At 33.8% G+C, this 15,675-nt stretch overlaps 2 protein-coding genes across 2 annotated transcripts; one reads left to right on the forward strand and one right to left on the reverse strand.

Moving 5' to 3' along the window:
- The first annotated feature begins 243 nt into the window (after positions 1-243).
- On the forward strand, positions 244-7,491 carry LOC103859645 (probable lipid desaturase ADS3.2, chloroplastic). The gene is made up of 5 exons (XM_009137215.3): positions 244-3,876; positions 3,978-4,118; positions 6,164-6,304; positions 6,578-6,684; positions 6,779-7,491. Exons 1-5 carry the CDS (start codon positions 3,370-3,372, stop codon positions 6,972-6,974), a joined length of 1,092 nt encoding a protein of 363 aa, XP_009135463.1. The 5' UTR covers positions 244-3,369; the 3' UTR covers positions 6,975-7,491.
- On the reverse strand, positions 7,358-14,545 carry LOC103859646 (topless-related protein 4). Its single transcript, XM_009137216.3, has 26 exons — positions 14,103-14,545; positions 13,803-13,922; positions 13,540-13,719; positions 13,354-13,467; positions 13,097-13,255; positions 12,817-12,994; positions 12,619-12,739; positions 12,396-12,511; positions 12,141-12,309; positions 11,913-12,022; positions 11,634-11,703; positions 11,431-11,504; positions 11,051-11,146; positions 10,883-10,978; positions 10,399-10,526; positions 10,081-10,315; positions 9,836-10,000; positions 9,636-9,734; positions 9,325-9,468; positions 9,135-9,245; positions 8,867-9,046; positions 8,657-8,785; positions 8,465-8,560; positions 8,203-8,391; positions 7,952-8,118; positions 7,358-7,871 (listed from the first exon to the last, which is right to left on the reverse strand). Exons 2-26 carry the CDS (start codon positions 13,880-13,882, stop codon positions 7,676-7,678), a joined length of 3,402 nt encoding a protein of 1,133 aa, XP_009135464.1. The 5' UTR covers positions 13,883-13,922; positions 14,103-14,545; the 3' UTR covers positions 7,358-7,675.
- Between the last annotated feature and the right edge of the window lie 1,130 nt (positions 14,546-15,675).

Genomic DNA, 15,675 nt, shown 5'->3' on the forward strand with positions numbered 1-15,675 from the left:
AGTAATTTAGAAAAATATATGTTTAGTAATTGTCTCAAACTCTATAAATTTCATGGCCGACCCTGATTAAAGACGGTTGGTCCTGCACTGTTTTCTGGTGGTGGGACATTATCCACCTCCGTTCTAGTCATGGCATTGCGATCACGTGAAGCCCACCATCGGTAAGTCTAACTGCAAACGGTATTCGTGCGACATTCCACTTTTCTGATGACCGCAGCTTCGCATGTATGGAAAACTAAGCTTTGGAAAACTGGAAATATTAACTAAGAGCTCTTGGTCTAGTGGTAATGGAATTCCAGCTGGAGTGTCTGCCCTGGGTTTGAGTCACCTTAGCTATCTTCCCGCCTATAACCGTGCATGTCCGGATGGAAGATCTCGTAGGAATTAGTCTGGGTTTACCGTCTGGGATCCCAGGGATATCAAAAAAAAAAACTGGAAATATTTCCGAGTACAACTGATACAAACTCTTTTGTATCACATAATATGATGTTTAAGGGTTTTTTGGTAAAATATGATGTTTAAGGTTTGTAATCATAAATTAAAAAATTATTTCTATTATTTTTTCGAAAATAAAACAACATGTATCATGTTCACTCAATAACAAAATATAATTGTAAAAATATATAAAAATATTTTGTAAAAATATGTATTGTAAATTGATACGAAAATCTTGTAATATCATTATATGATATGGACGGAATAGTTGGTAATAGGAAAATACATTTGTAGTGTTCAAAAAAAAAAGAAGGAAAATACATTTGTCTGTATGAGTTGTAAATGATTAATGTGAACATAAATGTTGCAAAATAATTGGAGGTGGCTGGAGATAGTAACACTAGGGGAGAGAGGTGGCAGAATAACCATCTTGCGTTGGCGTTCTGAGCAAGAACATTTTCTTCTAAAAAAATGTAAGACAATGATCTTCAAAAAAATTCTACTTTTTCTTAAATAGAAGAATAATAAAATAGGAAAAATATAATATATTTCTCTAAAATAAGTGAATATTATTTCTTTCTTTAAATATAAAAATGATATTTTTAATATATTGGAAAATATTAAACTTTATTTTTAGAGTAAAAATAGATGTGAACTGAGGAAGATTACCCGTTTTTAATAGAATTTGAATTCAAATATAAAAACAGTTAGAGATATCATAATCAAAAATGTCACTTAAAAGGGGCCTAATTATATACTTAGTGATTCACACAATTAACTTATCTTATTCATCCTTTTTAAGTATTTATGTCATTGATGCATCTTGAATTTCAGTGAGTTTATTCTATCTTGTATCTCTAATTGCATATCATTAGAACAAACAATATGGGATTTCGATATGTTTTTTTTTTCTTGATAACTCATGTAACTTTTTCTATTATTTGGAAACAAATTTTTTTCCTTATATGTCAAATTTTTAAAAAAGCATTTATTCTTTCTATATAAGATAATAAATTTGATAATTCCTTCGTTTTAAAATATTCTATGTTTAAAAAAAATAATTATTACAAAATACATTATTATTAAATTATAATGATAAATTGTAATTTAAGAAAAAAAACTAATTGTGTTTATTAAATTTTTATTAATCAAAATTTGTTAAAAATAATTAATCACCAAAAATAATATTTATAATAAATTAAAATACATATTAAAAACTTCAAAATAGACATCATTTTGAAAGGAAGTAAATATAATTTTAGTTTGTAATCATATACATGAGTTCTAATCATAGAATCTTTAACAATCTCTTATATATACATGTTGGTTGGGTCCTCACATTTATGAAATCCAATAGAAATTTTAAAAAAAAAATTATTAAGTATGAAAAAATATATCAAAATTTATTCATCTAACTTTTAGAAATAAATAACCAATTGAAACATTTTTTTTATTTTCAGTATCTATATTTACATTACTTTAAATAGTATAAAATAATTTTTAGACTTTTGTTATTTTAAAGTTAAAAAGTAAATTTTATATATTCTCAAAAATTATGGATCTAAGTAAAACAGGGGAATTAGTTTAAAAACAGGGGTATTTTCCAATGGTTCTTCTGCATACCATCATAGGGTTGGACAAATTATCTGTTAAATTTGATCCAATCTGTTATTCGTTTTCATTTGATCCAAAATATCTGGATATCCGTAAAATTTCGAATCAAAGCAAATAGCAAAATGTGATATCCGAAAAGAACGAAACAAATCACAAATATTATTTTTTGGAAAGCCGGATATCTGATCCGACCCGTATACAAAACTATTATATATATAAATACTTGTGATATAATTTGGTTAATTTGTAATTTTAAGTTGTTTTTCAAATTTTTGTTTTGGATTATTGTATAGCCAATTTAATTTTTATGTTGAGTCAAAAATTAACATATAACTTTCTTATTAGGCTTGTTAATATTGAATTTTTCTTTACACTTTCTGTTAAAAATGTTAGTTTGTTAGTATGATATTATTCTTTTTACTTTAAATTGATATTTTAAAGTTTTTATTTAATTAAAATGTTAAATATTATTTTCTAATTTTTTTAATATAATTGGCATATCAAATCGAATAATCCGCGAATATTTAAAAAGTCTAGATATCCAGAAGTTAAAAGATCCAAATTTTCTGGAATCGAAATGAATCACAAATATAGATATTCGTTTAGGACGGAAAAAAATCACAGATAATGTAGATTTTTCGGATATTCGCTCCGTATCCAAGCTTACCATAAGAACCGACATTGCTAGTTATGGAGCTCGCATCCCTATGCATCTCAAAATTATGGGCTATATATTATTTCCATGAAACATTTATAACTCATCTGACTCATCTATCCATGCATCATTTGCATCTTTATTTAAAAAACAAATATATACAATCTCTTCGTTTATTAACAGATGTTTTGGAGAACTATTTTTTCAAATTATATGATATTTTTTTGTTTTTCAATGCAATTTTTTAAAAAAATTGTGATACATAACTTTGTATATTTTTAATAACTAATAAAAAAATATAACTTTAAAATATCAAATAATAGAAAACAGAAGGAGTATAAAACTTCAGTATGCATTATATTCAGTGAAAAATATATTTATATTTTCACAAAAAAAATCATTGTATTTAGTTTTTTACCCCAGTTATGAATATTTTAACCATTTATATGCCCCATTTTAATTTCCCCGGTTATGAATATTCACAATATTAAACTGTAGAAGATAAAATATCAAAAAAAAAAAATCCTTTTTAATAATTTAATTTGTATGCCCTATTTTATTACCCGCGCAAAACAAGGGATAACTTTCCAGTCGTGCGTGTGTATATATAGTAGCACACTGGGTATGTATGTAAAAGGCATCATCAGCTTTGACAACCTGAACCCATGGTGTCTCTAGCTACAACTCTCAAACCACTCTCTCCGTTTCCATCATTTGTTAAACAACATAAAACCAGTAACAATAATGCTTTCTCTACTTATCGCACCCATACCTATACAAACTCAGGTTTCTTCAAACGAGGAGGCGCCGTCGCCGTGCCTCACAAGAGATATACGTTCGTGGGTGTTCATGATGCACCAGATCAGATTGAGAGCTCCTGGGGGATACCATTGTCGGAGGTTGTGGTGGCCAGAAAGAAGAGAGCATTTTGGCAAAGGAGTTGGAATTATTGGGATGTGATCAGGTTAGTCCAAGTTGCTGGGGTTCATTTGCTGAGCCTCTTGGCTCCATTTTACTTAAGTTGGTCGGCTTTTCGTGTTTTCCTTTGGATCGTTGCCATCAATGGAATCTGCATCACCTTGTGTTATCACCGGAATCTTTCTCACCGAAGTTTCGATCTACCGAAATGGCTCGAGTATCTATTTGCTTATGGTGGCCTTCTGGCTTTTCAGGTCTGACTTTTATATATTCTGGAGATGGTTATTTGATCTGAACGTTATATGTATTAAAAGAATCGCAAATGTTTAAGTCATGATTTGCAAATTGTGTGCAGGGAGACCCAATAGAGTGGGTGAGCAACCATCGGTACCATCATAAGCATTGTGATACACAACGTGACCCACACAGTCCTACACAGGGGTTTTGGTTTAGTCACATGGCTTGGATATTTGATTCAGGTTATATCCACAAAAAGGTATTAAATGGTCCACTGTTAAGAATCCAACTAATTTCCTGATATGGCCATGGGAAGATTATCAAATAGTTCAATACTGAACAAACTCATTGATGGTTAATTGTTAAAAACCAATTTAATCTCGGATTTCCTAATGGACATGGGAAGATAATCATGTAATTCTAAGAACATCATCGGTGCTTTAAACATGAGTCTCTTCCTACAAAAGAAAAGAATAAAAAATAAATAGTAGGCGAGAATTACATAAAAATATTTGAACATTGGTGAGTTTTTCTAAGTGTTTTCTCAACATTTAATATTAATATTTTAAGACAGTTTAATTATGTGATTAAAATTTAAGGTGAAAACAGAAATCTTGCAATCAAGACGTGAGAGTATTTTCACCATTTCTTGAAGGTTTCTTTTTTTCTTTGTCAAGTTCTTGAAGGTTTCAAATGAGAGATTTATGTGAATTTTTCAACTTTTTATGTTTCTCTCTCATACTTTATTATTTTATTATTTTGTGAATATTTTTTGAAAAACTACCTATATAAATGCTTAACGTATTTTTATTAGTAAACTCTTCCACATAGTGTCACTTGTCCTTCTCCTAATCACAATCTTATATTAAACCTTAAATTTTAATAACTCATTTAAGTTTTTTTTTGGAACACAACTTTCATTAAAACATAGAGTTATGTGGTTGAACCACCAGATACAAGGTTGATAATCATGCTCAAACAAACTCATTGATTCAAGTCTGATTTGTGAAACAACTTCAAACATGCATATCAAAGATGTTGTATTGGACCAACCTTGTCCCATAACCATGCTACCACATCAGGTCTTTTGGATCTGATGGCTAATATATGGTCTTAAAGCCATGAATGGTATTGGGGATGAAACATTTATCTTTAGCCTCTAATTTTATGAGTAATATATATATATATATATATATATATATATATCACACGGGTCTTAAATTAATAAAAGCCAAATTTTATTAATATTGTCCATAACCTCTAAAATCTCATGATTGGTTTTACTTAGAGCATTCCCCAGGTGGATGAGAAAATAATTTCATACACGTACTGAAATACTCACACATAGGCCTCGGCATAAAATTCGAAACGAAATCTAATCCGAATCCGACCCATTATCCAATCCTAAATATAAAATATCCGAAGGAAACTTCTAGGGTGATACAAAATATATCTAGACCTTAAGTGTTATTAACCGAACATATAACCCAAAAAATAAAAAAATCATAGTTAATATAAATATTTGTAATATATATAAGTATTTCAAATACTCAGTTCAATGTTTATATGTTGATATGACATATAAAATAATTATTAAAATTTAAATAAATACCTTAAATATCCAATTAGTTATAAATAAGAATTTCATAATTTGGTCGTTGAAAAAACAAATCTACTCTATATATAAGGTAATACATATTGTTACAAATGATGTTTGTTTTTATGCTTGATTTAACATTTTGTTGTTATTTTATCAGTTTTATATGTGTGTTGGATTAATTTCTATTCAATTTAACTATCCTTTATGTTTTGTTTTAAATTTTTGTTTTTTTCTTTGGATATAACCGAAATGATATAACACAAATCCGAATGATATAAAGTTACTTTATGAATTTTAGGATGCAATACAAATTTGAATCGATTCCGAATTGTTATTATTTAAACCGACTCATACTAATAAAATATTAGAATGAGACTATTAGGAGAGTACAACCAAAAACTCCGAAAATCCAAAATATCTGATCCGACTCCGAAAGGATACCCAAATGCCCATGCATATTCATACAACTGAATATTTGTCTTTTGTTTTTATATGAGGAATTCGAAGTGAGAACGAAGTTTTCATTTCTCATAAGATAATATAATAACAATAGTTAATTGCGAGTTTTTTGAATAGTTGAAAAGCTCACAAAATTTCTTGTTTTGAGCACAATTAAATTAGTGATATTTGCAAAGAGGGTGCTTTTTTTTTTTTTTAAACTACACATCTGGCCTAACCCTTACTAAATTAGTGGATGCATGCAGTGTGGTGGACAGGAGAATGCAAACGATCTCGTAAGGCAGCCCTTCTACAAGTTCCTCCAGCGAACCATACTTTTGCATGAGATGGCTTTTGCCCTTCTCCTCTATATTTGTGGACGCATGCCCTTCCTCGTCTGGGGAATTGTAAGGACACCTCTTTCTTGTATTGAGATTTGAGTTATATATAGTTTGATTTAGACATTCATCATCGGAATGAGGCAAGTCATGAGTGTAGTTTTGCATGTAGCGTAGTAGTCTACATATGTATATATTAGTGTTGTTGATGTGTTCCTATATATATCGGGATTTAAATCCGACGATAGAATGGATGTCGACAAAAAAAAACCTAGCATGAGATTATGAAAAAATGTTATCTTAAGGGTAAAGGTGAAATAATAAGAGAGTCTGTAACATCAGGGTGTGGCAAATGTGGCTCGATACCACGGGACTTTTCTGGTGAACTCAGTTTGCCATACATGGGGAACACGAGCTTGGAACACACCTGACCTCTCCAAAAACAATTTGTAATGTCTATACTATACATATTTATATATGTAATCTCATTAAATACTAATAGTAACAAAAAATAATTAATAAATTGGCGACCGGATGAATCAGGTGGGTAGCGGCTATAACATTTGGTGAAGGATGGCATAACAATCATCATGCATTCGAGTTCTCGGCTAGGCATGGACTCGAGTGGTGGCAGCTCGACTTTACTTGGTATCTTATTAAGTTTCTTGAAGCTATTGGCTTGGCCACGAACGTTAAGTTACCTTCTGAAGCTCAAAAGAAGACGATGGCTTGTAACTAGTTGTATTATTGATGTTCTGTCCTATATGTAAGAATAATAAAGTCAAGTGAACGAGACCGTGGTTTGTTAGATAGGATATATTTAAGGAACACAAGCTCCAGATGTGATCTCTATTTTTTTGTCAAGGCTGTTGGTTTTCCCTATTATATACAAATATGGTATTTCACAACAACAAAGTTTCTCGAGGCTGTTGGTTTGGTCACTAATGTTAAGAATACCAAAGAAGCCTAAAAGAAGAAAATGGCTTTGGTCTGATCCTTTATAGCAGCTAATTCCTTGCATAAATTACCTTCTAAGATTTTAATAATTATCTTTGATTCTGCTCCTCCAATTTCAAAAAAATCCTTAGTTCTTTTCAACAAATAAGAGCTTTGTCATTAGCATGCCTCCAAGAAAACTAACATTTCCAGCATTTTTGAATTTGCTAATCAATCTTTAACTACAAACCAAATCTTAAAAAGATACTGTTGGGAAAGAAACTATCTGATGATAAGAATAAATCTCAAAAGAAACCATTTTAAAAATAAAAGCGCACTAGACTTAATGGAAGACACTACTGCTTGCTTCACCTTTCACCTACTATGAATGTGAGAATATATAAACCTACAATCGCAGAGCTCTCCTCTCAAAGTATATAAATAATAACTTGGGAGGGAGGCTGCATCATGGTGGTGCAGAGCTTTGCTGAATCAGACCACACCTCACCTCGGCTGTTGATCTGATCCTGGTGCTGAGGAGACACTTGGTCCTGCACCGTTCTCAGGCGGTGGAGACATCCCCCACTTCCCTTCTGGTCCTGGTGGTTCGATCACGTGAACACCACCATCTGTTAGTCCAACTGCAAACTGATTTGGTTCAGAGGGATGGGCTGCGATGGTGGCTGGGTATACCCTCGAGCTGTTTCAACAGAAACCAGGTGTTGTTATTGATGTTGCATAGGCCAATGGTCATAAGTTTGATAACAGCAGGGTTCTTACCTCGGGTTTGAAGGCAAATATGAATTGGGACCAATGCGGCACTTCAGTTGCAACGTCGTAGCCGTCAAGATACTCACACTTCCATCGTCAAAGGCTGCGTAGATTGACTGGCTATCACACGAGTATACAGCATCCGTCACCGAACCACTTGATTCCTTCGGGATCCACTATATATTCAGAAGAAAAATAACTGATTAAGACTGAGATAACTTTAATGCAAAGCTCTAGAGATATGGGATGTAGCAACAAACCTGCTTCATGCTCTCTAATTTAGGAGCCTCATATATAGCCAACTGGCTGGCATGGACAACAAGAACATGTGTCTGGTCTTGATGGAACTGAACGCGTGTATGAGCAAGTGGGTTTGGTGAATGCCCGCTGGGAATTTGTATCTGTTTGCTAGCTTGCTTTTCCCATCCATCCGTGCTCCATACACAAAGCTATACAAACAAAATCAGAACTACTTTGTAAAACAGATAACATAATTAGAGCCAATGTAGTATATAAGCATGCCTGGGAATCAGCACCAGACGAAACAAGTACATTCAGAACGTTTGAGAATGCTAAACCAGTCACTCTCTTCTGATGACCTTTCAATTTACTTTTAACCTACAAGAATCATTACCAGCCAAAAGTTGTTTGAAATATTGTTTATATGAAAAACAATACAAAAGTCTTTAAACACTTTCAGTTAAGTCAAGATACCTCATCCACTCTGACATTGTAGATTTGGATAGACGAGTCGTCCATTCCAATAGCAATAATGTTATTGTCTTGGGGATGGAAGGCAAGGGAAGTCGCTGCTGGAGGAGGCGCCATGAATGTTGTCATCGTCTGCAAAGCAAACAAAGATATATAGTAACTGCGAAGCTTGTAACCCAACAGATAAGTAGACGTAACTAAGAATGGAGAGACCTTAAAAGTCATCATGTTGAACAAGGAAATTTTTCCTCCTGAGGCTGACATGACATAAGAATCATTCTTTGATAGAGCAAAGCATGGAACTACATCTTCTTTGCTTCCCTCGCGCGTGTCATTTGTCATTACAACTCCACTAGATGGCTGCCAAAGCTGTGGTGGTACATGGCTATTTGCCTAAACAAGCAAAAAATCATATAAGAAGATATAACTATTGAGTTTCAGAAACATCACTAGATATTGAATCACAACGGATATGATGTACCTTTCCCAAAAGATTCCGCTCACTCTTTTGCCATTTCCATAGTTTATGTAAAGCATTTTCAGCCAATGCCAATATAGCACTTCCAGAATTTGTATATATTAACTTAACAACCTGCATCCAAATACAAGATGACATCATGACAAAGATAAGAATTAGAGAATAACGTGTTTGGGATATTTGGGATACATACTCTTGCTTGTATCAGGCTGTCAGGAAGCCGAAGAGTACGAAGCTGAGAACGTTCGCTGATCTCTGTCAGCTTCCAAATCTTTGATTTCTCTGCCTCATCAGGGATTCGTGGTTTGACATCTGGCAGATTGCGATTATCTCCATTCTAAAACCAAAAGATTGTGAAATAAACTTAGTAAGTATTTAAGAAAGAACCAATGTTTGGCGTTTGATAATAACAGTTACACGTTGATCTCTTGCCAACTTCACTAGAGAAACGATATGTAAATATTAATCAACCAAGATATCTTAACATTTCACAGGTGGGATTACCATTCCAGTAACAGAAGCCCCGGGTCCACTTCTATCAGCCATTGATAGACTCATTCCAGTGCTTGAACTTGGAGTCCCAAATGCTCCAACTATAGGACCCTATTAACAAAATCATGCATTTTCAGTTTTTTTTTTTCTCATGCAATAGCACACAGCTTACAGATATAGCAGAACATAAAAGTTATGATGACAGGTTTTACCTTTGCAACTGAACCAGGAGGACCTCTAGAGCTTTCAAGGCCACGGTTTGCCATGGAGTGCAAAATTCTGGAACCTTCAGCATTCGCTAGTATCTTAATTCCATTCTCAGTAGTTGAGACAGCCAGCAGAGTTCCTTCTTTATTGATCCTTAAGCAAGGGGAAGACTGAAAATATTATGTTAGCAACCATTCCTTCTAAAGGTCAATTAGACCAATAACAACTGAGATCAAATATAGAGCATTACCGGCAATCCCCCGTCTGCATGTGTTGTAGTCAAGAGATCAACACTATCCATATCCCAGAATTTGACTTGGAACTCATCACCAGCAACCAAAAACTTATTCTTCATGGTATCAAACTGAACAACCCCCACAGACCGTTTCCCCAGTCCATGGTATGTTCGCTTCACAGCTCCCTCACTTTCATTCCATTCAACAATGAATGATTCCCCCTCCTTACTAGTACCACAAGAGAACAATCTGCAACAAACGAGAAGATAAAAGAGACATGAGTTAAAAGGATAGATAAGTTAACATAAAAGGATGGCAGGGAGTCAATTTACCTAGTTCCGTCGGCACAATATGCCATTGCCGTGCAAGATCTACCGGGGGCATCATAATCCACTCTAGAACCCATGTTGTCATATAACCAAGCCTTTATTTTCCCATCAACAGCAGTTGAGAATATAAACTGACAGAAAGCGAAAAAAAAACTCCATCACAACAATCTCAAGGGCCAAAGAGGCTAAAAGTGAAGCTTGCGCACATACTAAAAATGTAAAGCAAGAAGCATAAAAGTGGCCACATCACTATACAGCAAACCACAAGATATTAACACGAGAAAGTGAGTTTCAAGCCTATACATTGGAAACAGAATGTGGCTGCAGGTGCTTGTAACAGTATATGTATTGTATTTTTACTTTTGTAAATAATATAATTTTGGCGAAAGATAGAAGTTCGAACTCTAGTTGAGCAGAAACTCCAATTTTTATCTTATGGAATGTCCTAGAATAAAGAGCAGGAGACATTTTATGCATATGACACTACCTGAATATTCTCTTTCTGGTGTGGGCACACGGAATAAACAGGTGCATCATGACCTTCAAATGTGTGCAATTTATTTCCAGTAACAGCATCCCAGACCTGTAGAAAAAGTATCTAATAAGCAGGATGCTCCTATTATCCAACTCTGAAAACATATTCCATGATTCAAACCTTTATTGTCTTGTCCTCTCCACAAGTCACAAAACACAACTGCTGGTTTGGCAGGGAGAAAGCAAGATCGTTGACGTTACCAGCATGAGCATCAACCTATAACGGTAAACAAACAAAAAAAAACAAAATCAAAGATCAAAGATCTAAGAATGCTTCTCAGTGACAAACACAAATAGGGACCCGAGCCAATAAGACAATATTGGTAGAATCCTACAGACAAGAACAAATGTATAAACCTGGGAACTATACATCCACATATAAGTATATAACAATAATACTTCAAAGGAGTAAAGTATAAGCTGAATGGTAACTGACTAGGAAAAGTTACAGAGGTTGGTGCAAACTCAACCAATTACAAAATCCCGAGTAAGTGGACAAACCTCTAGATGATTCCGTAAATCATTGCCGCCATGATACGAATATATATGCACAATATGCTTAGAATATGCGACACCTGAAATAGGAGGTAGACGTTATAAGCGCTGGATTTACCACAACGTTTATACAATAACCAGCACTAAACCCATAAGGGACACAAGTAATTGACTTTACAATACGACAGGAAGATCACAGAATGGCTTACCCAGAAGACCTCCATCAGGACTCCAAACAACTCGATTTACTGCTGCAGTATACTCGCTAGCAAGTGAAGCCTAATGCACAAGAACGAGACCAAACAACAGGTAAGCAAAAGGAAAAGATGTTCTTGATATATATATGCCCATACTAAAACTTTTTATGATTTATTTCAGATAAATCGCTATAACCTTGATGAGTTTCTCACTAATTTTCTGTTGTTATGCCTAGCATAAGAAAAAACACTTCCCACTCTTACAATATATCAATAAAAAGATTACCATACCTGAAGATTCGCAGTACAGGCAGCAAGATCCCAAACTTTAAAGCTTCTTGAAACAAGCTTGTCCCTGCTACCCACCTCCCATATTGCAATATCACCAACATTGGTGCCAACTATGAAACCAATTCAAATCCAACATTAAAAGAGGATAAATCAACAAGTTTTGCAGGCAACTATGGTATAAACCAGCATAAATCATAGGTGATGCATCCTTCGGTGGAGAAAACTAACCAAGAAGCATAGTTTGTTGTACAGGATGAAAATCCATGCTCTTAATGGCAGAACCCTGACTTAAAACCCTGCTAACATTTTTGGGTAAGTCATCAGTAGAATAAGCTGCATGAGAATGGCTTTGCCCTGGATATGTGACTGGCAAGACATTGACTGGAAGATTATTAACCTGAAAAATGTCCAAATAAAACTGTGAATTCTAAGATATTAGGGATGAGACCTCAAGCTGAAAAACGAATAAGCAGCCGTTAATACCCCGTCTGATATACCAAAAGGCCTGGGTCTCTTCAATACACTTTCAGAATCCGCTGTCTGATAATCCATTGCTAGGCTATTAGTCGGCGGAGTCCTGGGATGCTTTAGCATAGACACTGTAAGGAGGAAATGATGAATACAGATTATGATGAAGTATCTAATTGGTAAACATAATATCACACAATGAGATCTCCACATTATGAAATTAGTTGTACAACATTACCAGCACTGTTGGGGGCTCCTAGGCCGATAGGTCCAGCAGAAACAGTAGGGTGTGATACAGATGGATTAGGCATCCATCCAGCAAGGGACGTTGTAAGAGGAGCTGGTGTTGGCTGAAATGGCTGAAACAAGAGATATGCAATTATTTAAAATTCCTGTGCAAAAAAAAAACTAGTCAGCTGTGTCTTAGAACACTTACACCATGAGCCCCTAATGGTGGGAAACCTCCAACTTTGGGAGCTGAACCCATCAAATGATTAGTTGCAGGGGAAGCAACATGTGAACCATTTGGATGCCCACAACTATGGTCAATAAAGAGTGTTTTTATATCCGGGTTAGGCCTTGGGTTCTTGCAAAGCTGATGCTGCCAGTTCAAACTACAATTTTAGCACAATCACATTCAGTTAGTTTCCTCACCGAAAGAAAAAATGAAGAGAGACAATACAAACAAAGAAGGTTGTAGCATAGGTTAAACGCACCTTTGGTTTATTAAGGTTCTTAATCTTGAATTCTTCAAAGTTGGAAACTGAAGTTTGTCCCGGAAGAGAGGATTTGCCTCAATCAGTTTCTTAAGTTCCCCCAGCATAATACCTCTTGCAGACTTGGTGTCCCCATACTTGGAAAGCTGCTCATTTTCCCTTGAAAAAGTAAAACGAGAAGCAAGAAACACATTATCATTGAAGTCTCTCTCTTTCACACAAACATAACCCAAGCGCTAAGAAACCAAAGACTCTACCTGAAGTTCGTCAAGGTTAAAAGCATGGTGATCTCCTTAAAAAGCTCCTCATTGAACGTGGAGAACACTTTCAACTCCTTAACAAGGATATCAACAGCCTTGGCATTATCTTTCCTACAAAAAGGAAAAAAAAAATGAATCAACTATGAATCTTCGGGATCCAAACGAGAGCAGAAGAAGACTTACTTATCAAGTGCTTCAAGGTACTTCTGCTTACGAATCTCGAAAAAGATCTTCATAGAGTAACGATTATCATCAACCTTAGTGAACCCAGAAAGGTACTTCTCCACATCGTCCCATTCACCGGCGGTCACACTGTCTTCAAAGTACCTCATGTTGAAGTAAAAACCAGACTCCTTCTCCAACCTAGAAAACAAAACCACAAGCCTCTCAACACACTCATTTCAAAAAGTAATCTTTTTTTTTCTCTTTGAAATTTGAAGTTTGACCTGTGAACAGTGTCTTTGAATTTCTCTTCGTCGAGAAACTGGAGAATCAAAAAGACGAGTTCTCTGCTGAGCGACGACATAGCCTTGTCTTCTCACTACTACGCACTCATGCAACCAACACTTTGCATTCAGCACACAAACACGAGAAATTAGGGTTTCCAAGCATACAAATCCCAATCAAAGCGAAAATGAGATCTAGAAACAGACGAAATCGAAATTGAAATTGAAATTGGGAGGCGAATCAACAGGTGGAGAGATGGGCACGTGCGAGAGATAGAGAGAGAGAGGAAAGTAGTATACCTGTGTTGAAATTGACTTTGGAGAAGGAGCGAGACGAAGCAGAGAGAGAGAGAGACTTTGAGAGAGGAGAAGAGAGAGAGAGTGGGACGTGGGGAGGGCTATTTATGCCGCTGGTTACTGATGCTGTCTCGTTTCCGGAGTTTCCTTTTTTCTTTCTTTTTGGATTTATTGCTTTTTTCTCTTATTTTTATTTGTGTGGTCATTGGGCGTCTATTTAATAATAATTATATACTGTACTTTTTATTACACCCCACCATGATAAGCTCGTTTTTTTAATTTAATTTAATGACGTATTTAAAATGTGTGTGTGTGTACTTATGTTGTTGCGAATCTAAGTAATCAACTGATGCTGTCTAATTAAATGCGTTCGCTAGCTTTTGACGTGTAGCTCTCGTCTTTTCTTCTTCTTTTTTCAAACATAAAAAATAAAAAGTGGTATCTGATAATTGGCTTATCTCTGTTCCTGTGTAGAATTTGGTGCCTATATATATATATTTATGACATCAGCTAACCGTCAAAAATAATATATAAAATCTTTTTTTGAACAACACTTTTTATAATATCTAAATATTTTTTCCTGCAAACAGTTGACATTTTTTAAAAACTTATTCTTGCAATGACAACAATATTAAAGGATAATATGGAATGAATCTGAAATTTGAGAAGAATGCTTATTTCATATGTGAATTACTTTTTTAATTAAGAGAAATTTCTTTTCTTTCTTATATTTTCTATTTAAAAGATTTGAATTTTTGGATATTTAATTTTGGGAAATATAAATTATGTAATAAAGGGTAACAAATAAACGAATATATAAAATTGTATTTTCTACTTTTGTTATAGTAATCAACAAGACAGTGTTATTTCTCCAACAAGGCAAGAACTGTTACAACCACCATTAGGACATTTATATCGGAATATTTTCAAATAGAACCTCTCACTAATATTTTAATAAAATAGACTAGATATTGACCCGCCCTTGAAAGGGCAGGTATATTTTTTTTGTTTTTAAAATTTTTGCCTAATATAATTTATATGTTTATGTGTTTGTATAATCTTATTATTGAATGATATGAATTTAATAAAATATATATTTTTTGTAAGTATATTAAATAAATCAAATTTCATAAGTATGTACTTGTGTTTTTCCTTGTATCATATATGTATTTTATGTATTTTTTTGTAATCATATTTGTGTTTTTATCTGTGATTATATTTGCGTAATTTTTTTAAAAAATGATTAGTAAATTATTTTGATAATTGTATTGAATTTATTATATTGTTAAACTATACATTTGTGCCATAACCTTTTAACACATTAATATGGTACTATATTTTCAAACAGTAATTTTTTTTTAAAAAAATAATAAAGTATTGTTACAATTTTGTTTAGCAATAAAACAGTAATTAAATAAATAGATTAGATAAAAAAAATGTTTTTCATAAAATTGGAATGATTTAATTTCGTATATAAAAAATGTAGCCGTGTACATGTGGTGGTTACTCTCAAAAATTAAAACTATGTAAACGGTATCAAAAAAAAAGTAAACGGTATGTTCAAAGTTCAAACTTG

The sequence above is a fragment of the Brassica rapa genome, chromosome A03 (assembly GCF_000309985.2).
Source record: "Brassica rapa cultivar Chiifu-401-42 chromosome A03, CAAS_Brap_v3.01, whole genome shotgun sequence".
In the NCBI taxonomy this organism is placed as follows: domain Eukaryota; kingdom Viridiplantae; phylum Streptophyta; class Magnoliopsida; order Brassicales; family Brassicaceae; genus Brassica; species Brassica rapa.